At 41.4% G+C, this 27,901-nt stretch overlaps 1 protein-coding gene across 2 annotated transcripts in view; it reads left to right on the top strand.

Annotated features, from left to right (window-relative positions):
- Positions 1-27,901, top strand: part of RASGRP3 (RAS guanyl releasing protein 3) — a 1,166,392-nt gene that overhangs the window by 1,108,267 nt on the left and 30,224 nt on the right. Inside the window, exon 16 of one of the 2 annotated variants that reach the window (XM_044058961.1) lies at positions 361-790. The exons of the other annotated variant lie outside the window; for it this stretch is intronic. Coding sequence (XP_043914896.1) covers positions 361-773 — 413 coding nt within the window. The 3' untranslated portion in view covers positions 774-790. The remainder of the gene's footprint in view (positions 1-360; positions 791-27,901) is intronic. 2 annotated transcript variants of the gene reach the window in all.

Raw genomic sequence — 27,901 nt, 5'->3', positions numbered from 1 at the left:
TTGTATTTTGGTAACATGGGTTGTAGTCATCTAAACTAGAACACAAAGAAAGATATCTGTAAACCTTTCATAGAAAACAAAAAAGACTAATTTTGTTTAAATTAAAAAAGGCAAATGTATGAAATCCCCCAAAAAGGAAGCATCTCCTAAACAATTTCAGACTAGACCAATAGAAGTAGAGCCCTTTACATGACTCATTTTGGATTGTGAGCCATATTACACATTAACCAATGGCAGTCTGAAGACAGTCTGCATTGATTTATACAAATACGTTTCCCTGAAAGCAATAATTTGAACTGTAGTTCACTTATGAGGAGAAGAAGAAAGTACCTAATAGGTTTTTACTTGTTTTTTTTCCAGCACAAGACCAAGTTTTTGAATTCCCTGCAATTATCACAGAACACCAAGACCTACACAGCAGAGCAATCACACTCATGACCGGTTCTGCCCGAAAAATTTCTGTACGTCTTGAGCGGGCAACAACTAGCCAAGCAACTCAGACTGAGCCATTGTGGCACGTTGAAGGATGGTCTGATTGTGGCTCACACACTTTCCCAAAAATGAAATCTAAGTTTCAGGAAAAAACTGTGAAGAGCAAAGGGTTTGCAAAGTGGGAGAATGACAAAACTACCACAAAGACGAAGACAGACATTGCGGTACAAATCACAGAAGACAGCTTGGACCTGAGTATGGCAGAGGTGGATGATGAAAAGTGGGAGGGTGAAAATGAGGCGATACAAGAAACTGCTGAAAATGAAAGAGAACAGATTTAGGAAGAACGAATAAAGAGGTACATTATATGCTGCCATACAGCAACACATTTGTCAAACTGAGATAATATCAAGCTATGGTCTAGTGATGCATATTTTCCAGTAACTTCATAACTGTGCTTTTATTTTACTTTCTGCATGCTCGTTTTGAAGTATCAACAACATTCAAGCACAGCCTTATGCTATATACAGCTATTCTTTCCTTCTTGCTGAATAATCTTTGCAAAAATACATTCTGTATACGCAGAGCAGGTGTGTCTCTATGTCAGTCTAGTATTTATGTATGGATTGCAGAGTATGCCAAACCTTTTATTGGACTGTTAACTATTGGTTTTAGAATATATTTGTAGATTTTCTCACTGGTTCTTCACTAAAAATTCCTTATTCTGGTATGGTATGGTATGGTATGGTATGGTATAGGTGATAAGCAAATACACCAAGGATATTATGGACACTGTGCCCTAAAATGATTTTGCCATCACTGTCCTGGTTCACAGAAGGAAATAAGTGAATTACACAATATGATTAAAGTGCTTGTCATAGTAACAAAATGGAAAAAGAATTTACAGCAAACACAAGCATGTTTTTCTTTTTTGTCTCCTTAACAAGTTGCTGTGACTTTAATTGTTTTTACTATGTCAGTCTACCTTAAATCAAAAGATTCAAATAGCTTGGCTTCTTGGTAAGTTGCTTTACCCAGCATATCAATGTATTTCCCACATGGAGGTAGTCACCACAGAGGAGGTGACTTGTGTTTGGACCTTCTACTCACGGTATCAGTGACTAACAATGGTTGGGAAGGCAGTGAGTATATAAGAGTTAAGAAGAAATAGAAAATATTGACAAAGGGTGGTGATGTTTATTAGCTTAGTCACTGGTGCCACAATTACTGCTCTGAATAATAATATAATAACATGGATAAGGGAAAATTTGTTTTAAGAGCAGATGGTGACTGCATACCCTATTTTCAGCTTTGACAGACTCCAGCTACAACCAAATACACTTCCTTCCTTTACAACCAATGAGCAGAGTGATAATCAAAGGTGCCCTAAGAATTTATCTGTCTCACTTCCATTCTAGTGCTTTACGGTGCTATCTTATCAACAGTGTAATTGTAACTTTGGTAAAACTATTTAATTCACACACACACAATAATTTATACAGACAAAAAATAATTCACACACACACACACACACACACACACACACACACACACACACACACACACACACACACACACACACACACACATGCACACACATACAATAATTTCCAAGAAGAGCTAGTAATACCTGTCAGTACTACAATTCCTTCCCACTTTTACAGAAACTTGGCACCAACAAGACCAGCTTAGCATAGCAAGGTTGCAAACTATTGTACAGACTTAACATTGAGATAATTGTAATATAATACCTTACAGTAGTTAGAAATAAGCAGTCACTGTCTGTCGAAAGTGAGTGACAGAGGCTTGAATTCACCAGCTTGGTGTGATTACCTTTAAAGACAGTAATGATCACAAACGTCTGAAATTGAATAACACATTTTAAACTAAAATAGTATGCAATAAACTTTAAAAATTAAATATGCAGACCAACATATTACCACACAAGGATATGAAAAAAAAAGTTTTCAACAGGCATATGATATGAGAAATAGTAGCTAGTTCTAACAATATTACTAACTAAAGTTGAATACAGTCAGACTTCTTACTTGAATTTCAGAATGTAAACAGGAAAAATAAATAAAAATGATCGCACTGATTCTGAGTAGCAGACACTTCAGTCGTAAATCTCTGACTGACTTGAAAAGTTGTACTCTGAACATTTCAAAAAGTTCCAGGGGAGTGTCTTGGAATGAGTGAGTACAGTCCTTTTACACAAATTCTCCCTTTGCTGTTTTACTTCCTTCTGGGTTACCATTTTAAATTTGAATAACTTTCCCCAAAGCAGTGTTCTATAGAAAATCAGGAACATCGAACTTCAAATACAGTGGTGTGACTTTTGACAAAAAGTTTCCAAGCAGCTCAGTGCTTTGCTGATCTGCAGGTTGACACAGTTTCACTTTCATAGCTGTAGTGTATTTCCACAGAAGAGACTTCCACTGTGGTGCAGCGGTAGCATTGTTGCCTCACAGCAAGAGGTTCTCCCATTCGATTCTTGGCTAGAGTGCGGGGAGTGCCTTCTGTGTGGAGTCGGCATGTCCTCCCCGAGGTTGGGTGGGTGTTCGAAAGACATGCGTAAATGGGCGTACCTTCGTTGAAGGTTGAACGTCGAGCTGGAACCTCAGCATTCGTGAAAATCTACTGCCAGTCATTAGCGGACCGGAGTTCCTCTGTGGCGACCCCTAACCGGGAAAAGCCAAAAGACAACAACAAGTGGATTTCCACAAAAGAAAAAAAAATATGTTTTGCACAGCTTCTCACATTACTTATCTTTGCTGCATCCACCACTGAAAAGCCTGGAGATTTTATGAAACTTTTCACATTTGTATGACGTTACTGTATTTATACTTAAAAATGATTGTAGGATTTATACCACTAAAAAAAGTTCACATTTCTCCTCATTTCAAGGCTTCAAGTGGGTTTTCTTGCGATACCCCCAAGAACCAATGCCTGGGTTGAATGTACATCCTGTTAGTTTCACTAGGCAGTCTCCCTGTCTTGACAGACCATGTGCACCTGCATCATTTTGAAGGACTGTAGTTCCAAGCACCATTTGAGAACCTTACTGCTTTGCCCACTATCCATGTGTAATAAGTTTAAGGGATTTAGGTTCATAGGTAGGTACTAGGCTATCGCCCTGGGGCCTATACAAGCCCAGCCAAAAAGGTACCCTGGCTTTTGCCACCCAAGAAAATTATTTTTCTGTGCCACTGTTGAGCAGAGCCACAGAGGTGATCCCCGGGGTGAATTTCCTATTTCCCATCCAATCATCAAGATTTTTTTTGAAGAGTGCTAATGAGGAGCTTTGTTTGATATAGATAGGTAGTTTATTCCAGAGTATGGGAAGTCTCTGGGACAGGAATCTATCCCTCCGGCATGTTCTGTTTATTGTGGTGACAAGGTTTAGGTCCCTAGAGCGTGTAGCTCAGAGGGATTGGGATTTCTTTAAGTGGAGCATATCCAACAGCTCTGGGTTTGATATAGCTTTGTATGTTAGGCAGAGATCTCCTCTGAGTAGGCGATATGCAACGGAGTAAAGCTGGAGTTTTTTGAGACGGTCTGCGTAGGGCATCTGTTTGAGGCTGGTAATCCTCTTTGTGAGGTATTTCTGCGGCCTTTGTTGTAGATGTCTTGTGAGGTACATGCCAAAAGGGGCGTTGTACTCTATAATGGGTCTAATGAGTGATGAATAGAGGAGAACAATGACCTATTTTTTTCTGGATGAGAAACCTTTTGTGATGAGGTGTGCCACATAGAAGGATTTCCTGACTACTGTGGCGATGTGATTATCAAAGGAGAGCCTACTGTCCGCCTGTGTCCCAAGGTCTCTTATCACACTTTCGGTGTTAAGTATACTACCGCCTATGTTGTAGTTCATGGGTACAGAGTTTTTACCAAAGGGGATGACAATGCACTTTTTGGCATTGAGCTTGAGGCCATGGCTTTGACACCAGGCATCTGTCTCAGTAAGGCCCTTTTGTAGGATGTCCACATCGTTAGGAGTTTCGATTATGACTCCTAGTTTGCAGTCATCTGTGAACTTCATTAGCCAAAGACCTTCTGTGTTAGCCTGTACTTCAGAAAAGTAGATACCAAACAGGAGAGGACCCAGGACTGATCCCTGTGGTACTCCACTTGTCACTGGTCTGAAGTCGTATTTGGAGTCTGCTACTTTCACAGTGTGGGTTCTGTCAGTGAGCCAGTTGGCAACCCATCTTGTGACATAGGGATTTATACCTAGTTTAGTGAGTTTATCTATAATTCCAGAGTGGGGGATGGTGTTGAAAGCCTTGGCAAGATCTAGATAGGCTGTGTGAACCACCTTGCCCTTGTCTACGGCTTTGGTGACTGCTTCAAAGAAGTCTATCAGGTTTAGGAGACATGATCTGCCTTTTACAAACCCAAACTGGGTGGGGTCCAGAGTGGAGATTACCAATGTTTTTGTTTATAAGTTCTATGATGATACGTTCCATGGCCTTGCAGACCAGGCTCATCAGGCTAATGGGGCGGTAGTTCCTGGAGTCCGTGGTGGCTCCCCCCCTTGTGGAGTGGGATAACCATCACTGTGTGCCATTCAGCAGGCACAAAGCCTGAGGTGAGGCTATGATTGAACATGGTACTTAGGTGGGGTGCCAGTTCGTTCTGTAGTTCGTGTACAACGCAGCCTGGGATGTTGTCTGGTCCCATGGATGCTGTGTTCTTGGCTTTGGAGAGTGTGGTTTTACCTGTGCACCCATGATTACAAGAACTTTGCATTCTTCCGGTATAGAGATGGGCTCTTTAGGGGGTGAGAGGGGGTAAAGTTAGCACTGAACCTATCTGCCAGGATGTTGGCAATATCAGTTGGTTCTGTATATTTAGTGTCATTGTGCTGTAACTCAGAGCAGATTTGAGTGCTGCCATTGAGATTTTTGACATAGCTATAGAATGCTTTGTGGTTGTTTTTAGAATCAGTGGTGATTTTGTTTTCATAACTAGCTTTGGAGGATTTTATCAGGGATCGCAGCTTCTTACTAAGGCTGACAAGGGAGCTCCTCCACTCATGGGATTTTACTCTCTTTTGCAACAGTTTCTTCCTTCTGTTGTGCAGTTTGTTTATGGCAGGGGACCACCAGATTGGCTTCCTTTTTTTGGAGGATAGCGTCTTGGTTCTGTTTGGGATAGCACGATCCATGCACTCATGTAAGTGCTTATAAAGTGCAATTGTGTAGGATTTAGTAGTTGTAACTGTGTTGTCCATCTGCATGGGTGTCATGAAGTTCACCACTTCTGTCTGATGTTGGCTATGGAGAAATTGTTTACCATGGTTTCCTTAATGGGGGGTGGAAGCAGGATGTGGATATCTAGGGTAATTAGCTTATGGTCAGATCGGACCAATGAGGCATTGACTTCAGGTATGGAACTCCGGTCACTCATGTTGGTAATGACTAGATCTAGGATATTGTTGCCCCTGGTTGGGATGTGGCTAAGTTGATCCAGGGCATTGGAGTTTATGAATTCCAGAAAGCGTTGAGTGAAGGAGTTGGTACATGAGTAGTTTTCCCAGTTAATGGTGGGGTAGTTGAAATCGCCCATTATTAGGGTGTTTGGTTGAACCCTAATATTTTCCAGTACATCAAGAAAAGAGGAGTGGGAATCCTGGGGCATGGTGGGTGCTCTGTAGCAAGCTACAATTTGGATTGCAGTTTTGCCTAGAATTAGTTGCACTTGGATAACCTTGGCTGAATTATGCTGAGCAACTAGCCTGGAGGTGTGGATATCCTTAATGAATATGGACACACCTCCACCTTTGGTGTTCCGTTCCAGGTTACATGGCTAAAACGTGTGGTATGAGTTATAGCCTGGTAGTGCAGGGGTGCTCTCTGGAGCCTTGAACTAGGTCTCAGTCACTGCACAGATATCGATGTTTTCCATTTTAAGGAGTGCCTCAAGTGAGTGCATTTTGATATTTAGACTTCTAGCATTGAATAGCATCACCCTCAGTTTTTGCTTGCCTGTTCCTGTTACTGTGGTGAATTTGTCATTTGAACCTTGCCTAAAAAAGGCACTATAGGGGCAGCAAGAACCTTAGCCAGTATCCGGAATCCCAGGGGCGACAGGTGCAGGCCATCTCTGGCAAAGCATCGTAGTCTGTCGACCATGTCATCCCAGGCAGACAGATACTGGATCCCTTTAGAATGGCACCAGAAGCTTAGCCAATTGAAGTCAATCATTTTGTCCTTGTACTGCGGCATCATTCTGGGTGATGGCAGAATGCTACTAAGGGCTAGGGTCATACCTGCCTGGGCTACAAGATCGGAAAGTTCTTCCATGTCTCTTTTCATGTAGTCCAGGGAGGTACATCTCAGGTCATTCACACCAACATGGACAATGACAGAGTCATATTTGTACTTGTTGTAGAGTGACCTGAGTGCGTGGGCTATGTGGCGAATCCTGGCACCCGACATGCAGCTGACAGTAACCTTCTCCTTGTTTAGCCTGGTGAGTGGGACATCAGTGTGCCTGACTATAGAGTCACCTATGACTAGTGTGTTGGGTATGTTGTTTTGCCTTATTGGCTGTGGTTGAGTGGCACACTGAGTCTGTGGGCTATGTGTCATTTGGGTTGTGTTGCGGGGTGGAGGTTGTTTGCATTTCTGCTTTGGAGGTCTCTGTTGCTTGAGCAGATTATTATTGAGAGCCTCTGCGAATGTTTTTGTGTTTCTATGTGTGGATTTTGGTGGTGTAGATTTTTTGAGACTACGTGATGAATGTGGTGTGGTGCAAGTGTTTACCTTCTCCTCTTGACTGTCAAGTTCAGTCTTGGTTGGAAAGAGCTTTACCTCCAGTTTGGCTAGATAAGTGCATCTCTCACAGGTTGTAGTGTTGGGTGGTAGGAGGAGAGGGTTGTCTGTGTACATGAGGCAATTTCTACATTGCCCCAAGATGCCCAGATTCATCAGATAGACAGGAGAGAACACTGGGAGCTGACCCTTGGACATGCCTGAACAAAAAACTATTTTCCTCTAGAGAAGTGAGGAAAGTGTGTACAAGAGCTGTTTTTCTCTAAGCAAGTGAGGAAAGTAAGTACCAAAACTGTTTTCCTCTAGGTAATGAGGAAGGTTGAGTGCTGTAGTAATTAGTAGGTTATTTAGTGCTTACAAGTTCTGAACAAGTGCTGATCACGAATAAGCAAATTCAAGTGCTAAAACTAAGAATCTGTATCTGGACTAAACTAGTTACAGGAAAGGGGGGAAACAAGTGCAAATGTGGGCTTTTAAATCAGAAAGTTGAGAGAGATGGAAAACTGCCCAAATGGCCAATAACTACAATTTCTGGCCAGAACCATTCCTTATGTGGTAGATAGGTCACCTAGTACTTACCACTCCCACTGATATGCTAGAAGGCTTCCCTCCAACACAGAAAGCTTGGGGGGGGGGGCTCAGAAGCTTACATACAGTCCTGGATACAGCAGATCTGAATCTGGACTACACTAGTTACAGGAAAGGTAAAAGTAGCTAAAACAGCAGTAAAAACAATTCAAATGCAGTGCAAGCTAGCACACATGAGTATGTAGCAATGTTAGACCAAACAGTTTAAAAAATGCAATTAAATTAAAAATGACTAAAAACAAGTGCAGAAGGAGTCTATTAGGTAGACTGAGGTAAAGAGATGGAACTTGGGGGAGTGTCCCAGATGAAATCTACAGTGGGGGCGGGCAACTGCAAAAGCCTCCAAATTTAAACAACAAGACAGGAATAGGGAGGGTGGGTATGGGAAAACCAACACCTTCAGCAGAGATCTGAAAAACTATACAGTGAAGCAAAAATAACAGTGCACAACTCTGAAGTCAGCCAGCAATGATATAAAATTAGTCAAACAACAATTACCAGTATACAACTCTAAAGTGCCAGAAAAATATACTCAGCTCTGTATATCTCCAGATAGTTTGAAGAGCACTCTGTCAGGACACAGGAAGGCTCCAGCAATGATATGCAGGCTATATCTGGATCTGTATTTGGATCTGTAACTATACTATATCTACAACCAAAGGTTGAAGCTTTTGGGAAGCACAAATTAGATCATAAACTATTCCCAAACATTTATTTCCCACAGATTGATATGATTCCTCCACAGGCTGAAGTCTACAGCTGTGATACCCTACTGGATGCTTCACCCTGTTAGAAGTGACCTGGTTAAGTACAGCCTCAGACCGTCTTTTGAAGCACCTACATACCTAAATAATAAAATCTTGACTGTAATAAGGGCTGGCTAGTACAGGGGTTCTCCTAAAATCTTCTCTAAACTATGGGAATGTCTGCACTGAAACCTGTATCCAAAAGTTTATTAGTTTATTTATTTATTTATTGGTAGGGTCTGCAAGAGGAATGGCTATTTTGCTGTAGTGAGATACAAACTTCTTATAATACTCTACTGTCCCTATGAATGCCCTTTTCTGCTTTTGGTAATAGCGATAAGTCAAATTTGTGTGTCTTCTACCTTGGCAGGTTCTGATCAGATTTTGCCATCACCCACCTGATGACTAAATTAAAACATTCCTGCCATTTAAGTATGGCATTTCTTTGCCCTGATAGTCACCTTGCCACCTCCTCAACATGCTGTACTTTCTGCCAAGTCTGATTGTAGATAGCAGTACTGTCTATATAAGGATGAGCATAATCTCCAGTTCCTGACATGATCAGATCAACCAGCCTTTAGTTTCTACCCCAGAAGGACATTTTAAAATGTCTACAATTCAGAAAGAGTAACAAAAGCTGACCTGTCCCTTGTTGCAGATGTCAGGAGTACTTAGCAGTAACCCTTAATCAGGTCAAAACTCACCAAATACTTGCCCCCTTTCAACCGCTGTAAGGTTTTCTCTGTCCTAGATATGGGCTAAGCATCCAACTCTGTGTGACTGTTTCATCTCCAAGAGTCTATACAGAACCTGATGTTCCCATCTCTTTAGTTTTCCTGTAGTCTGCACAGAACTTTGTGTTCTCATCCTGGTTAACTATAGTAGTCTTTGGTCTGTTTGCACTAGATCACTTAGTCAGTGTACTGCACCAGTAACTCATAAAAGTGTCCAATGTCCTTGGTGTTTATATATATTATAATACACTGAATTCTAAAGAATTATTTGAGAAAGTCACTCTTTTAGACCTTTCACAGATGCATACCCAGTTTACTCTGGTTCTTCTTTGCATTACTGTATAATGAAGAAAGTCCAGGACTCTATTGTAACTTTAGCACAAAGTTTCAGGTTTCTTCATGTCATGCAAAAATAAAACTGTTGCTTTTGAACGGTTGTTGACTCACTTACCAGAACCATGAGATGAGGCATCACAATAATCCACTTCGGATTTTAGTATATACTTCCTAACTGCCCTGGATGAGGGAGTCAAGGAACACCTTTGTAATACCACCAGTCTGAAGAATCCAAATGTCAAAATATACCAGTAGCTCTCAAAGAAAAGACAGGAGAAAACAGTTTTAGGTTGAGCTACATGCGAACTGTCAGCATACAGTCAGATGAAAAATAATTGTGAGCCACTAATTTCTTGTAGATGATTTAGTCCCCCCCCCCCCCCCACCATGTACTACTAAGCAACATCATTATTTTGCACCATATCCCACTACACATACTAATCCAGGCATTATAATACCTTTGTCATAGTGGCTACACTGGCCAGCCAGTTATAAGCAGGTGTGTATTAATGAATCTGATACCAGTCATTCAGCACCTTCTGTTTCTCTGAAATAAAAGCAATCTGGTGAATTTACAGCAGTTTCTCCCTGCTTCCTACTGCATTAGAACACCCAAGAAAAAGTATAAATATGTGATATACCTACCAAACAGTAGCTTTTTCTATGGAGACCCCCCAAGCTTCTTTACATCAATGCATAACATTTATTGAGCCTGCCTTATTAACTAACAACAGCTGAAGGTGTTCTACCCACCCATGTCATGAAGTAATAACTGTGTCACTCTGATATTATTGGCACATGTTACATTGCCTTGTGCATATATATAATCTAATAAACATGCAAATGGGCTACTAGCTATCCTGGTTAACAAATGAAAATAAATAAATAAATACACTAATCACATCTGTAGCCCCATAAACACATCATTAAGTTATAAAAGAGGATGTAGGGTAAGAAGAGGTTGTTGAAAGGATATTCCAACTGCTGCAAGACTGTCTCTCTTAATCTCCTTCTAGGGTGAAGAATTATATGTGCTATCTTACTTTCAGAGTAGGTTATTTGTTCAAAAAAACAATTTGATCAAAACCACTTTACCATTTTAATTAAGTCATTTTCAAGTGAATATGATTTGTTTTTAAAGTTATTTTGAGCAAACTGTTCACCGGTCAAATGTCACACTGTGGTATTTGCATAAGCCATTGACTTTAGGGTTAGAGCTGGCATTTGTGTTTGCATTAGTATAGATCGGGGTTATGGTTAAGGTTGGGTTTATGGTTAGGCTTAGAGTCAGGTTAAACTTAGAGTTAGAGTTGGGGGAGGGGTCATTGTGCTCTATTAAATAGTGTTTTTCCTCCCACAAGAAATAGTATACATAATTACGTGTGCTGGTATTTTATGCCTTATTTAGTGAGTTTGTGCTTCAGTTAAATTATTCCTTTCCCCCCTTCAGCTACTTGGACTTTGTTATGTTATTTTAATGGTATTTTTGGTCAAGGAGATGAAGCTCTAGATTCATTTTAATTTAAAGTAGACTCTTGCAATAGTGCAACAGATGAGTAGAATCACATGCAGAGCTCATTACGTGTTATACCCATAGAGTAGCCTAGATTTTGATATGATTCTCAGTAAGAACAGCATACATCATACAACTCTGTTTCTGTACTAGTTATAGCTCATAATATTTAGTAAATGTGTATAAAAATATCCAGGAGTAAGTCCTTTATGAATATATTATCAGCACTTTATAGGAATGACCAGACACTTTCACATTATCAGCTAGTTTTCTTTATTACCGGCTACGCAACCAAAAGATAAATATGCATAATTCTGCATGCAGATGGTAGTTAAACACTTTCTAATTTACATTCACAAGTACAGTGACATCAATAACAATTTGAGTACGCAAGTTCATTAAACACACAGAATAACAACAGTTAATGATACCCATAAAGCAAAAACAACCTTATTAGCACAAAATTGCCACATTGACTTAGGAATGAAAATAAACAGATGGATACTGAGGTCACAACCTCATGGATATCCTAAACAAAATCCTAAGATTTGCAGTAGAAGTGACAACTCCCTAGGCTTAACATACTATTAATGCACCCGAACTTTTCTCTTTGCACTTGTTTATGAAAGGAGTTAGTGAGCACGTAGCTGTCAACTGCAGAAGAATGCCTATATTTTTTGTGTCACATTTTTGGTCCATTCTTCATAAAGCTTGGGGTTTTCTTGCAAATCACTGAGGAATGAAGTCACTAAATAATGGCAGACATTTGAGTTCTGGGCTTCATATCCTTCAGAAAATACAAAACCTGTCATTCTAGCAACTTTCTAAGCTTATAAGAGAAATATTTAAAATATGTCCCTATCTTGGCGTCTTTATCTAACCATTATTTTTGGCCCTGCCTAGATTTCTTGTTCTAAGAAGTTGAAAGGTATGAGTGGGTATAACTCTCAATCTGTTATCACAATAAATTCTGGACAAAAACAAAAATAATGGAGCCACAAAGGTCCCAAATCAAGAACAGATTTTAAATATTGCTTTTATAAACTTTTTTATAAACTTGAGAATTGAAATAATAAGGTTTTGCAGCATTTTATGAAAGACTTGAAGCCTGAAACTCAAATGTCTGCCATTATTAAGTGACTTCAGTCCTAAATGATTTGTCACCAAAAAACACAAATTTTATGAGAAGCAGAACAAAAATATAAGGCATAATTCTGAGCATTTGCATTGCTTCTGGACAGTTGAAAGGTATGGGTAGTGTCACTCTGACAAAGTGACCAGAAGACCTAGTATGAAATCCATGAAATATTCTTGTTCATTCTGATACATTTGGTCTTAGCCACAAAATATCAAAGTCTACAGTGGACACTTGAAGTTTGCAACATTTTATTTTTTTCTGTAGTGGGAAGATCTTTAAAATCTAAGTAGACAGAATGAAAAAATGATAAGATGACTTCAGGCAGATAGAATCATTTCTGGGAACTGCATTCCCCACGAGAAAAGCTGTGTAGTAAGACTAATGTAGAGAATTTTATACATCAGTTTTTGCAGCTCTGATATTTTCCTAGCTGAATTAACTGCTATCATGAAAACTGTTCCAGAAAATTAAAATCCACTGAAACAACTGATTCAAATGGAAGGGTTAAGATTTTATCATACATTCAAAATCCCAGATGGGAGAAATGTCTTGATGTGATTATATTAAATACAAGATTCCATTTTAAAAGACATTCACAGGTGGTTGCAAGGAAACTTCTGGAATAGTAGTAATGCTGCACTGAAATAACAGAGATGTACTTTAACTGAAAAAGAAAGAAAGGCTACCTAAAATGATGACTGAAAAATGTAGCACTTTAGAACTGAATATGCTTTCATATCTACAATATTCTGGTCTATCCAAGATACAAATATTAACTTTCCTGGTGCTCAGGATACATACATTTTAGTGTAGGCAACCCCTGCCCAAGTGATTTGTCTGCATGGCCTCCTTTTCAATCATGAACTGCTTCTTAGTCAAATTCAAGTGCCTACTTGCTGGTCTCTGCACCAGTGTCAACATCTTTACCACAAGAACATAAGTAGAAAAGGAATAATGATAGCTGTATTACAATATTTCACCAACACCTTTTACAACAGGGGATTAATGCTAATTGCTGCAAATGACCTTCTTCCAGTAATCCCTGTTTTTTCTAATAGCTGTTCATTTGTTTCTTAATTGTTTGTTTTTTGCACTTCTATTTCACCTTAGATTTTTTTTTATTTTTTTATTTTTTTGCTGAGGTGCTAGTTCTACAAGAATTTAAGTAGTTTATCTTCTTTTCATGAAATATATATATATATATATATATATATATATATATATATATATATATATATAGACACACACACACATACAATCAAATTTTATTGCAAATTTCAAAAAAGATAAACATATATAAAATAATTAAAAATAATTGTTATAATTATCTTCAAACTCTGACCTGATGCATATAAATATTAAAGACACTACAAAGAGTGATAAAAAATTTGAGAATGACCATTTCTCAGATATTTCTTATAAACTTCCCATTCAATATTAAGTCCATAACAGGTACTTCTGGATGATAATTAAATGTACACACCTGATCTGCTCTGACATCTCCCTCTCACAACTCCAAATGAAAACCCAGAACTGTTTTGCTAAAATCGAAAACTGGTTCACTGAACTGAAACTACTACTTAATCCCGCAAAAACCAAGCTGCTGCTATTCTTCCCCTCAGCAGCCACTCCCCTAGGTAATGAACCTGTACCTCCTAACAATATCCCATTCCATGTAAAATCCACCAATGGGACCATCATAGAGCCTGTCCCCAACACTAAACTATTAGGAGTAACTATTGACCACAGGCTGAAATTCGACATTCACATTAGCAATTCCATCAGGACAGTAAACAAAAAACTCGGTTCAATGTATCGCATTAAGAATTTTCTGAACCCTCATGCCAAACTAACCATTGCTCGCACTCATCTTCTCTCTACCCTCCTGTACGCCTCCCCTATCCTATCTTTCCTCAATAAGCGCGAACTCAACATGCTCTCCATTGCCTATAATCACATAGCTAGATTTATAACAGGAACACCCTACCATACTCATCACTGCCTTAACCTAAAGAAACTTGGCTGGCTTGAACTGCCCAATCTGCTCAACTTCACCCAACTCACAGAAGTATTTAAAATAATTAACCAACCTGATAGAGTCCCTGCTCTGAGCAAAATATTAACACCCTACTCAAACCTTAACTGCCTCCGATCAGCTAATAGTGTTCAAATACAAACCATTAAATCCAAGAACTCTGGTGGTGATGCCCTCTATGCCAACTCCATAGGGAAAACCTGGAATTCACTTCCAAACAACTTAAGACGTATAACCTCGCTTAACTTATTTAAAATTAACCTCAGCAAATTCCTGAAATCTCACTGGTTATGTCCTTGCCCTAAACCAGACTAAACCCAGCCAACAACTACCTCACTAGTCTTATCACCTCCCGGAGACTAGTACCTCTTCCTCTAGGCTTCCCCTCTTCAACCTACCTCCTCCTCATATGAATGGTAACTTAGTCACACGTGTTGTCTGCTGTCCTCATTTATACCTATGTTAATAGTATAATTTTTTTCTCTGTATGTTAAATTACTCTTATCTTATTATGTTGGAGCTTTTCTCCCCGGGCCTCTACTGAAAAGGGACATGTATCCAGCTAGACCAGCCCGGTCAACAAATGTAAAATAAAATAAAAATAAATAAAATAAATAAATTATTATTTTGTTATGGATGAAGGTACAGCCTCATTGATTTTATTTTACTTGCATTACAAATGCAACATAAGTTGTCCCACAAGTCTAGATTCTTCTTAATGATATGCTTGAATTTGCAGGAACATTTCTGGGAAAGAAAGGATTGTTTTACAAAAGCAGTCTAGATTTTACACAAGGTCTCTGCTCTGTTAACCCAGGCATTATCAATAAAGAATTTTACTCATACAGAGGTAATGTTTATCATGAAGTCTATGCCTTTCTCAACATTCCCCTAAGTATATTCAGAATGCAAGTGAACCACTCCCAGCCATGAGTGATAAAGTCTGCCTTTCTTAACTTGAATAATAGCGTAGTTCAGATACTTTTAATTGTTCTACAATTCCAGAAAATGTGGAAAGCACAGGAAATTTGATTTGGACAAAAAATACAGTCCATGGAAATTGGAATTCTGAAGGTTGACAATGTGTGAGGAGTTGTGCACATACTATATTGAATAATTAATGGTTGACAAGTTAATTTGTGAAAAGGGAGAAATTTAAAAGTATTTTTCCATTCTGCTTTCAATCAATTGCTTTTTCCTCAGTTCAGAAGGGTAATAACCAGGAATTTGGAAAGTGGTATACAACACGGTGTCTATACTTTGTTATGTTACTGCAAGTTATAGATATAAAGTGTAAACAAATGGAATAAGACAAGCTTTAAACTGCATTCCAGTTTCTTTCCTATGAAAACATGGTATAAATATTTACTGTCAAGGAAATAAAGTTTATTTTTTTTAAATGTTGTTTATAATTAAAATGAGATTGCTTAAAAAACAGTTGTCACAACATAAGCTCCATGGTAAGCCCTAACTGATAAATTATGTTCCTCTCATTAATAATCAACTTCTAAAAACAAAATTGAGCTTTTCAAAGTATTCAGAAGAGACCAGAATGAAAGGTATGGCTAAAAGATTTAAATCTAAAGGTATAACTTCTTGTTGTGAACAATGACCCACAATGGTATATTATCTGGCAACATTTTTAAAATCCCTGAAACAAAGAGTTTAATAAAATAGGAAAACAATAAAATAAGGGAAGGTCCATGTTTAAGGTCTCCTATACTTTCTGAGTCCATTAGTTTACTGAAAGTAACTCTTTAGATTTTAATGTGGAAAATAAATGATGAATAACTTTGACGGTATCTATGGGATTTTTTTGAGATTACATTGTATATGACATTTTTGGAAAATAATATTAATTTTCTGTAGGAAACCCTAGAGAGAAGATTGAATTGCATTTTGTTTCATTTATTAATACCACATTTAATTGTAAGGGCATCTGTGAGACTGATGCTGAAAATTAGCTTCTTGTCTTTATTATATTTAATTCCTAAATATTTGATATCAGAACAGAACGTTGTTACTTGGTAAAATATCTGATAGATGGCATGATTTCACATAAGATTCAAGTAAAAAAAATTCTCTTCAAACTTAATTTGTAGTTAGAAATCAAACTGCAATTTTTAGATCAACATAAGCAATTGTAGAGGAGAAATGCTGAAGTTATTTAGGTATATTACTATATCATCATGTAAGATATGATTTTAACAATTCATTTACCAAAATGAATATCAGTTATTAGTGGATTACACATGACTGGAAAGAAAAAAAGTAGAAATCCCAACAAGATTATAAATGGGTAGGGTTTGAGGGGCAGCCTTGACAGGTTCTAGGAAAGATCTTGAAGAGAAGAGTAGTAAGACGATTTACAGAAATACAGGTTGAGGCTGAGTCAGAAAATGTATTGGGTGTGTCAGATTACTGCTAGTCTCACAAATGAACATGGTACTGTAGCCATGTGCTCGTTTGAGTAAAATGTAAACATTTCAACTATAATACTATTGTCCATTGTCCTGACATTTATAAAGCCAGAGTGAAAACCAGGCATCACTCTCTGCGGTATGGGTCTTAACCTGACTGCCAAAATCATTGTCATGATCAAGTCTATACTGATTAATTAAATCAGTCAATAAAGGATCTGTATTAGTTTTGCGAATAAAATGTCCATAGATTCATAGGTAAGTACTAGGCTAGCTGTCTTTGTGGGGAATTTTAAACCTAGCTATTTCCCATTTGGTGCTTGAATTGACCCATCCTGTTTAGTGTCATATTGGCCTTCCCCATCCCATGTTCAATATATATCACTCCTAATGAGAATCAGTGTCTCAACAGGTATCATACTCACCTTGGGTGCAGAAAGCTGTGAGTTCTCTTTCCACAGCAAAAAGATGGACTGCTGACAACACAGTGCAGCGGGGGGGGTGCACTTCTGAGTGTGTCATCCTTTGGATGAGATGTTAAACTGAGGTCCCATCTACATGAGCTAATGGTAGCTCAGGTGGCAGTAAAAGATCCCACTTCACCTATCAGAGTAGGTGTCCTTTATTTAACAAAACATAAAAAAAACACGTTTACAAAATTTTACATATTTACAGGACATTTATGCATATTTATAATTCTTATTATTTATCATTTTTCCTTACATCTTCATTGTCATTCTTCCATAACTGACCTCCAACCCTTTTCCCACAACCATAATCTAATTTTTCATAATATATCTGCCAGAATCCATTTACTATTAAACAAAATTTCATTCAGTATTTCAGTCTAAATAACCCATATCATATAAAATAAATTATCTACCATTCTCTCATATTCTTTCTTATAATATCTAGAGATAATCATATTCATATCTATATGGTTTATGTAATTAATATTCTCAAACAAATCTTCACACTGCACACTTTTAGATTAAAAAAACATGCCCCCCCCAAAAAAATAAATAAATAAATAAACACACTCTTTCAACTTTCTTTTTATATGGCATATTTCCCTTTACTGGTAACTTATTTATTACCAGTCCCCATATGAAATACTGACACTCTATTGTCTTGGTACATCACTTTTTCCTTACTTTAATGGTTTTAATAATTTCTGCTGGTAAAGTTTCTCATGGATTTGCATAATAATATTGTTTCATCACATTATTATACCACATCTTCCTGTCTATCTCTATATCATCAATTTTTAGTTTCCATGTTAGTATTTTTTCTTGATAATTTTTAATTTCTTCATTTACATAGGGCCAGATTCAGGAAGGCTTACACGGAGTTCAAGAGTAGTGTAAGCCTCCGTGTAAGCCTCCTGATTCAGGAACAGCCCAAATCTCCGTGTAAGAGACAGCTAACACGTCTCTTACACGGACTGGCGGAAATGCTCAATACCTCATTTGCAGCTCAAAGATATGCAAATGAGGTATCTGAGCGATCCACGGCAGAAACCAGTCCGTAACGGACGTGTTAACTGCAGAAATGTACTCAGCTGACAACTGAGTACATTTCTGCAAGATTAAAAACGGAGCTATGTCAGCTCCAAATAAAGGGTGCATATGTTGCATTAAGCATGCCAATGGCCAAATATGTGGCCATTGGCATGAAAAACTGTTGCAAAAATAAGTTCTATAACTTTTTTTTTTCCCACGGGATTTTTGGGTTTAACTGCAGCGCACACCCGCGCAAACGGGGTGCGCTACTAAAACTGAAAACCGAAGCTTATAAGCCCACAATTGTGGGATTTATGTATTACATTGAATGTCAATGGAGGGACTTGCAGACCAAAAACAATATGGCCTCCGTTTAGTGGTTGTCAAGGGGGGGAAGCTCCGTGTAAGACATGTAACTAGTCATTACTAGGCATTACTAGGCAATCCTATGTAAATGAGGGTTACAATACTGAATCACACTGTCACATAGGTAATGAGCACTGTCTGAGTAGTGTAAGAGTTAGAGAAGGGGGAGGAACAGAGTAAGAGGTAGGTGACATCATGGGGGGGAATGATAGCAATAAATGTACCAGATTGGAGGGCAATGTAAGGTAACAGATGACAGACAGACATCAGGGAGGGAGGTGTGTCCCAACAGAACACTAGGAAAGTCAAGAAATTGAGGGTATACGCTATCCCTACACTCAAAGTTTCTTGAAATACGTGCATGCGCGTGTGTGCGCGTGTGTAAGGCAGGTTCAACATGTGGGAGCGTAAGGCAGTGTGCACGCGTTTTAGCATGAATCAGCCTAGTTCACACCGTGTAAGGATGTGTGCACGCGTGTAACACCGTGTAGGGATGTGTGCGCGTGTTTAAGTGACTGTGAGCGTGTTTAAGCTGGTGTGCACATTGCTCCCCCTCAGGAAACAGAAAGGAAACAGGAAACAACTAAAATCCAGGGAACCTGCCAGAAGATACTACTGGAGTTAATTGGTGGAAACAATTAGAAGCAGGCAATTACACAGGCAGACTAGAAGCCCAACCCAGCACTTAAAACACTGCAAAGAGCAGTGCAGGCTGTTTCTCACAACAGATACTGCCAGAAACTAAGCTATCAGAATTGAAAACTGAAAAAAAGCTGAACTCAGAGCAGAAATGCTAGGGGCTGCCATAGCTATTATAATCAGGCATAGGCAAATTGCTGAGGGTGGTGACAATGCAGATGCTGACAGACAACCCAGAGTGAGGAGAAGGAGAAGAGTATACAGGCCCAGGGTCACCTACCATGGGTTACATGAGCTGGAGATAGTAGAGCGCTACAGAGTGGACAGAGACCTTCTGCAGCAGATTGTTGAGCTGTGCAGGCCACATCTCACACACAGAACCAACAGAGGGGAACCCATCCCAGTAGAAACCAAGGTATGTGTTGGCCTAAGAATACTAGCAGCAGGTACCTTCCAGAGACCAACTGGTGATATGATGGGGATATCACAGGCATCAGCCTCCAGAGTACTGCACCAGTTCCTGGATGCCATGTCAGCACATGTCAGTGATCATATATATGTCCCTAATGACCGTGAGGTTGTGGCCAGCAATATGCGTCTCTTCCAGCAAATAGCGGGATACCCTGAGGTGCTGGGTGCAATAGACTGCATGCACATACGCATCAAAGCACCAGCCGGTGAGCGGGGTAGAGCCTACATTAACTGCAAGGGATACCCCTCCATCAACTGCCAGGTCGTGTGTGATGCCCAAGGCATAATAATGAATGTGTGTGCTGGCTGCCCTGGGAGCTACCACGATTCCCATATCTGGCATCTGACGCAGCTGTACCAATCATTTGCCAATGGTGACTTCCCACACGGACACCTAGTGGGTGATGCAGGTTATGCACTTGAGCCGTGGCTGATGACACCCATCAGAAATGCACACACACCTGAACAGGAACGCCATAATGAGGCACACGCACAAACACGTAATATCATAGAGCGTGTGTTTGGGCTGCTCAAGTCATGGTTCCGGTGTCTGGACACATCTGGTGGAGCCTTGCAGTACACACCAACTACATGTACCCAAATGATCATGATATGTGCTATGCTACATAATATGATCCTGCGGAAACAGCTGCAGCAGGACCAGCACAGGGCTGGGCCAAACATCCCCCCACCATTGCCAAGGCCACCACAGGCAGGGGGTGACTCAGAGGAGGAACAACCTGACCTTGTCCCAGTAGGCAGAAGGAGGCGTGCCCAGTATGCCCTGGCCTTGGCAAAGAGGCAACGCATAGCACATACGCTTGGTCAGTAGGAACACTGGGACTGATACCCACTCTGACTCATACATACAGTAACAGGGATGCCTAACATGACACAACCTGCTTCCAAACATGTACAGGGAGTGTAGTATGTGTATCCGACAGAGGTGGCCCTGCAGCACCACCTGAGGCATGAATGCCATGTGTTAAGTAATGTAATATCATGTACCATATGCACACCTGAGGACCCCAACTAACATCCACCCTCAAGAATCATAAACCACAAAAACACAAACCCACCTCATGGGTACCACAACGGATAGGAACCTAGATGTAATGCTACCCAATGCCAGAAGTATAAACATCAAGATGTGTGCAGTGTAAACACACACAGTATAGAGAATGTTGATATCAGTGCTGTAATAGAAAACAGGGTCAAAGCCCACATCAGCACCCTGACACTACCAGGTCACACGTCATACAGTGATGTACATGTGCAAAAACATGGAACAAGATACAAAATGAGGGTGACTAGCAATAAATAGCATGGATAACCACACACCCATGTTTGTACCACAACAAGAAGCAACATGGAATAGCCATGGTCAAAACCAATGGCTAAAACCGACTACTACTATATAGCTTGCTGCAGACCACTGTCCTAATAGCAGGAACTGCCCCAGGCCTATGTTCATAGGTTCATAGGTTCATACTAGGCTATCTGCCCTAGGGCATTAATAAGCCTAGCCCAGAGTTTTGTGGCTTCTGCCACCCCTTCAAGTTGATGGATAATATGCCCATTATTTTGCTGTGCCTCTGTCAAGCAGTGATACTGAGGTTATCCCTGGGGTATACCTGCAATCTCCCATCCATTGGTCAAGATCTCACTTGAACAAAGCCAGTGAGGTGCTCAGCCTCACATGTACCAGGATGTTGTTCCACAGCATAGGGACTCTCTGGGTGATGAATCTGTCCCTCCAGCACATCCTATTAATATCTGTGTTGAGGTTTAGGTCTCCTGCTCTTGTAGTTCTGATGGATGTAGAGGTCTTGAGGTGAAGCATGTTCAATAATTCTGGGTTGGACATAGCCTTGTATGTCAGGCACAGGTCACCTCTGAGCAGATGGTAAGTGACTGAATACAGCTGGAATTTCTTCAGTCGGGCAGCATAAGAAATATGTTTGAGACCCTTTCACCTCCTGTTGAGGAATTTGTGGGCCCATCCAATTGCCGCAGGTGTTGGGTCAGATACATTCTGAATGGGGCATTGTATGCAATCATTGGTCTGATGAGTGATGAGTACAGGGGAACAATGACCTCCCTTGATCTAGATGTGAATCCCTGCATGATGAGGTGGCCAATGTAGAAGGCCTTCCAAACTACCCAGGCAATGTGAGTGTCAAACAAAGGTTACTGTCAACCTGGGTGCCCAGGTCCCTGATAACCTCCTCTGTGCTTAGAGGATTGCCACCTAGATGGGAAGTAGTGGTAACCTTGTTCTTCCTGAAGGGTATGGCTATGCATTGTTTAGTGTTTAATGTAAGGCCATGGCTGTGGCACCAGTTATCCATGTCTATGAGACCCTTCTGAAGGATGTCTGTGTCAGATGGGTTTCCAACTATGCTTCCCAGTTTGCAGTCATCTTCAAACTTTGTCAGCCATAATCCTCCTGTGTTTGCTTGTACTTCTGAAAAGTAGATGCTGAACAAATGTGGGCCCAGGACTGAGCCCTGTGGGACACCACTTGTGACAGCTCTGGAGTGTGACATGGCACCAGCAACTTTGACCCTGTGTGTTCCATCACTTAGCTAGTTTGCAACCCATGCTGTGATGTATGGGTTCACAATTAAGCTGGTGATGTTTTCAATGACACCTGAGTGGGGTATTGTGTCGAAAGCCTTTGCCAGGTCAAGGTAGGCTGTGTGGACTGCCTTGCCCACGTCAATGGCCTGGGTGACTGTTTTGAAAAAGTCAACCAAGTTTAAAAGGCATGATCTGCCCTTGACAAAGCCAAACTGGATTGGATCCAATGTCTGCAAGTCCCCTATGTCTTCATTTATAATTCCCATTATGATCCTCTCCATAGCTTAGCAGAACAGGCTTGTCAAGCTGATGGGATGGAAGTTTCCGGGGTTGGGGGAGGCACCTCCTTTGTGAAGTGGGTCCACCATTGCCGTATGCCACTCCTTGGGCACATATCCTGAGGTGAGGCTAAGATTAAACAGCTGCCCTAACTGCGGGTGTAATTACTCATTGAGTTCATGGAGCACACAACTGGGGACACCATCTGGTCCCATGGATAAAGTGTTTTCTGCCTTGGATAGAGCAGTTCCCACCCCAGCATTGGAGATGTTTGGGGGGGATACAATCCTCTGGTGTAGATACCCCTCCAGTTGGGGGGAGGGGGGGGAGAAATCTGCAATGAACCTGTCAGCCAGTATGTTGGCAATGTCTGTAGGTGCAGTGATATCTACATCATTCCGAACTAATTCTGAGCATATCTGGGAGTTCCCTCCCAGGTTTCAAACATAGGCAAAAAAGGCCTCATGATTGTCCCTTGAGTCCTGAGTGGGTTTACTCTCAAAACTTGCCTCGGATTATTGTATGAGGGAACCCAGTGTTTTACTCACAATGAGCAGGGGTGTCTTCCCTCCTACGGATTACGCTCTATCTTGTAGTAGCTCCTTCCTTGTGTTGTAGAGCTTGTTTATGGCTAGGGTCCACCAGACTGGATGCTTGCCTGTGGTACAAAGAGTCTTTGTTTTGTTTGGGATTGCCTGATCCATGCAGTCCTGGAGGTGCTGGTAGAAGGCATTTCTAAGTGATACAGTGGCTTGGGTAATGGTGTCCGCTGGCTTGGGGGCCTTGAAAGAGACCACACCAGTCCTTAGAAATGTGAAGTCGGCATTTGAGAAGGTCTTCACTGTTTGTTTTTCCATCTGGGGTGTGGGTGGGATGTGGACTCCCACTGAGAGTAGTCCATGATCTGATCTCACCAATGATGGGTATACTTCTGGTGTTGAACAGTGTGACCCCATGTTCGTGATGATGAGTTCTAGTATGTTGCCTCCACTTGAGGGGATTGGGACCAGTTGCTCCATGGCATTTCAGTGTATGAACTCTTGGAACCTTTGTGTTAGAGTGTTGTGGCATGATTAGTGATCCCAGTCTATATGTGGATAGTTGGAATCACCCAGTAGGATGGTGTTTGGAGATACATTTATCCCCTTCAGTGTTTGCAGGATAGCTGTGTGAGGTACCTGAGTTTGAGAGGGTGGCATGTAACATGCTACAAACTGCAGAGCAGTCTTGCCTACGGTCACTGGCACCTGGATGGTCTCCAATGCATCGTGTGTTGCCACCAACAATGAGGTGAGGGTGTCCTTGATGAATATGGACACCCACCATCCTTCTTGGTGTTGTCCGGATGCTGGTGCCAGAATGCATGATATGAGGTAACACCCGATAGTGCCGGGGTGCTGTCAGAAGCTGTGAACCAGGTTTCAGGCACAGCACAGACATCAATGTGCTACATACTGAGAAGGGCATAGAGTGTGTGCAGCTTGAGGTTGAGACCTCTGGCATTGAGCAGCAGTACCCTTAGTGTCTTTACTTTACTGTGTTCTAGGGTGGTAGGTGTAGAATCTGAATCTTGCATAAAAGGCACAATGGGGTGGCAAGAGCATCATCCAAAATCCGAAGCCCAGGGTGACAGGTGCAAGCCGTCCCTTGCAAATCACCGTGGCCTGTCCAGCATGTCATCCCAGGCAGACAGACATTGGACCCCTTTGAATGACACCATAGTCTAAGCAAAATATTACAGCTGATCATCTTGTCTCTGTTTATGTGGCATCATACTTGGTGAAGGTAGGATACTGCTGAAGGTCAGGGTCATACCTGCCTGGCCTACATAATCAGAGGGATCCTCTATGTCTCTTTCCATGTAGTCCAGGGAGGTATATCTCAGGTCGTTCACACCAGCATGGATAATGACTGGGTCAGACCTGTACTTGCAGTTGAGTGACCTGAGTGCTTGCATTATGTGGTGGATTCCAGTGCCCGATAGGCAGCTTACTGTGACCTCCTCCGCATCCGATCTGGTGAGCGGGACGTCAGTGTGTCTGACTATGGAGTCACCTATGACAAGTGTGTCTGGCATTGTGTTTGGCCTTAAGGGCTGTGACTGTTTGGCACACCGACTCTGTGGTCAATGTGTTGCATGTGCTGTGCCCTGTGGAGGCAGTTGTGTGAGTGTCTGCTGTGGTGGCCACTGCCATTCTGGTAGAATTCTGATCAGAGCCTCCGAGAGTGTCTCTGTGTGTCTATGTGTATGATCTTAAGTTGTGATAGTGCCATGTGAGACTGGATTTGTGATGTGTGTGTGGTTACCTTCACCTTCTCTCTGGTCTTGCTAGTCCTATGTTGAGAGAGCTCAGCCTCCACTTTGGCTATATAGTTGCATCTCTCACATGCATGTGCGTTTTATGGCAGAAGGAGAGGGTTGTCAGTGTACATGAGGCAAGTGTAACATTGCCTCAATATTCCCAGGTTCACCACCTGAGCAGGAGAGGACACTAGCAACTGATCTCTAGACATGCTAGAAGGAATAGACAAAACAATGTTGGAATACAGGGAGATATCAAGCCCCCCAAACCACATCATACTGTTTGATTGACAATAGCTACACATACACCAGTGTTTCATAGTGTCATAGTCTACTACTAGCCTATCTGCCCTAGTGCATGTATAAGCCTAGCCATAGTGATGTGGCTATTGCCACCCCTTATACTGGTAATAAGTGTACAGAATAGATTCTGAAGATTGTGCCTCTGACTTAGTAGTGACACAGTATGACCCCCTTACGTAATTGAATAACATGACTGTGCCTCTGTCTAGTCTGTGCCTCCGTCTCATATGCAGTTGTCCAGATGTCTCCTGAAGAGAGTCAGTAAGGGACTCTGTCAAACATGGACTGGGATACTCTGCTAGAGTGTGAGATGCCTCTGAGTTATGACTCTGTCCCTCCAGCATGTCCTATACATGTATGTGCTGAGGTTCAAATCCTCAGCTCTCATGGCTCTGGTGGATTTGGATTGCTTGCAGTGGAGCATGTCCACCAAATCCTGATTGGACATGGTCTTGTATGTCAGGCATAGGTCACCTGTACGTATGCGGTATGATACTGAACAAAGCTGGAGTTCCTCTATTCTGGAAGCATATGACGTGTTGAAGAACCCTGATCTTCAGGGTAGGTACTTTTGGGGTGTCTCCAGCTGTTGCAATTGCTGGGCGAGGTACATACCATATGGGGCTTTGTATTCAATCATGGGCCTGATAAGGGATAAGGATAGTGGAACAATGACCTCCTATGATCTTGATGGAAAACCCTCCATGATAAGGTGGACAAGATAGAAAGTCTTCCTAACCACTTTGGCAACAGGGGTGTCAAAAGAGATATCACTATCTACATGTGTCCCCAGGTGTCTGATTTGTTGTCTGTGCTCAGTGGGTTGCTGTATATGTATTGATCTGTGGGTACTTTGTTCCTCCCAAAGGGGATGAATACACATCAGTTGCATTCAGTTTCAGGCCATGCGTCTGGCACCAGCTATCTGCCTTTGTGACGGCATTCTGTAGTATTTGTGTGCCGGCTGATGTATTCACTATGGTGCCTAGGTTGCAGTCATCTGCAAACTTTGTCAGCCACAACCCCCCTATGTTTGCTATCAGATCTGAAAAGTAAATACCAATTAAGAGGGGTCCCAGGACACATCCTTGTGGGACACCACCTGTGACTGGCTTCGAATCTGACAAGGCACCTGCAATGTTGACTTTATGGGTTCTGTTTCTTAGCCATTTTGCAACCTATCCTGCGACATATGCTGTTATATGTCAGCTGTTGAGCTCGGCTATGATGCCTGAGTGTGGTATTGTGTCACAGGCCTTAGCCAAGTGCAGGTAGGCTGTGTGGACTGCGTAGCCCTCATCGATGGCCCTACTGACAGTTTCATAGTAGTCAACTAGGTGCAAAAGGCAGGATCTGCCCTGTACAAAGCTGAACTAGGTGGGAACAAGGGTCCGTAGGTCAGTAATGTGTCTGTGTAAGGGCTCCATAATGACTCTTCCCATATCTTTGCAGACAAGGCTGGTTAAGCTTGTGTGGTGGTAGTTGCCATGGTCTGTGGAGGCATCTCCTTTGTGGAGTGGGACCACTGTTGCCGTCGCCAGTGTTCAGGTACATATCCTGTAGCAAGACTAAGGTTAAATAGCAGTTGTATATACGGGTCCAGCCCCTTCTGGAGTTCACATAGCATGCAACTGGAGATACCAGCAGGTCCCATGGATGCTGTGTACTTGTCTTTGCTGAGTGTGGCTCTCACATGGACATCCAAGATGACAGTGAGGTTACATACAGCAGTGATAACTATCTTCTTTTGGGGGTGAGGGAGGGGGGTAAATCGCACTGAAGCTGTCCACCGGAATGTTGCCAATATCTGTCAGGTCACTGGAATATATGTTGTTGTGTACCAACTCTGAGCATCTCCGAGGGTTCACAACCAGGTGTCTGACATAACTGAAGAAATCAGTGTGGTTACCTTCATTGTCTTTGGTGATTTATGTCCCCAAGTTGACCTTGCATGTCTTTATGAGATAATGTAGCTTTCTACTAGTGCTGATCATAGCTGTCTTCCCTTTTGGAGATGTAGCTCTGTCTTGCATTAGTAACCCTCATCTGTCATACAGTTTGTTTATGGCTGGGGTCCACCAGACAGGACACTTTCCCTTTGTGTAGAGGGTCCTGTTTTATTTGTGATTGCATGGTCCATGCTGTCTGACATCTAGCTAAGGGGAGGTCATTGTGGTTCTGCAGTTATCTTTCATCAGCATTAGAAATGACCACAACAACCCCTGTGGGGTGTACCTCATGCAGACACATCCAGCACCTGTAAAGTCCACAACAGTACCTCACCAGGAGTATGACAGAGCTGGAACACATGTAATGTGTAGTCTGATTAAACAGAGTGCAGCTCCACACACTGCCATGCTGTCCACCCAGATGCAAGCTGCGCCTGATGTAGAAAGCCATGTCCAAGCTGGAATCAATGCACATGCTGCACCTTGTACAATCTGAATGGCAGGGAGCTATGCACATGAGGGACCTGAACCCCAGCACTGACATATATAGGACAGGCTGTACTGCATTATCCAAAACACAGAAGCCACCCCACACATGAGTAAACTACCAGTACAGGTTGTCCGTAGAGACACTCGTTGAGTCCCCTCAACAGGAATCCTAATGAGTGGATGGGAGATGGGAGGTTTACCCTGGGTATCAATGTTATGTCACAGGTAGACAGAGGCACAGTATACTAAACAAGACATATGTCATGGCAAACTTCACTTACAATGTGTTGATGG

Source organism: Protopterus annectens, chromosome 1.part2 (genome assembly GCF_019279795.1).
Source record: "Protopterus annectens isolate FY-2018-M chromosome 1.part2, PAN1.0, whole genome shotgun sequence".
Lineage (NCBI taxonomy): Eukaryota > Metazoa > Chordata > Ceratodontiformes > Protopteridae > Protopterus > Protopterus annectens.
The sequence above is the reverse complement of the archived record's forward strand: the minus strand, read 5'-3'. Positions and strand labels throughout refer to the sequence as shown.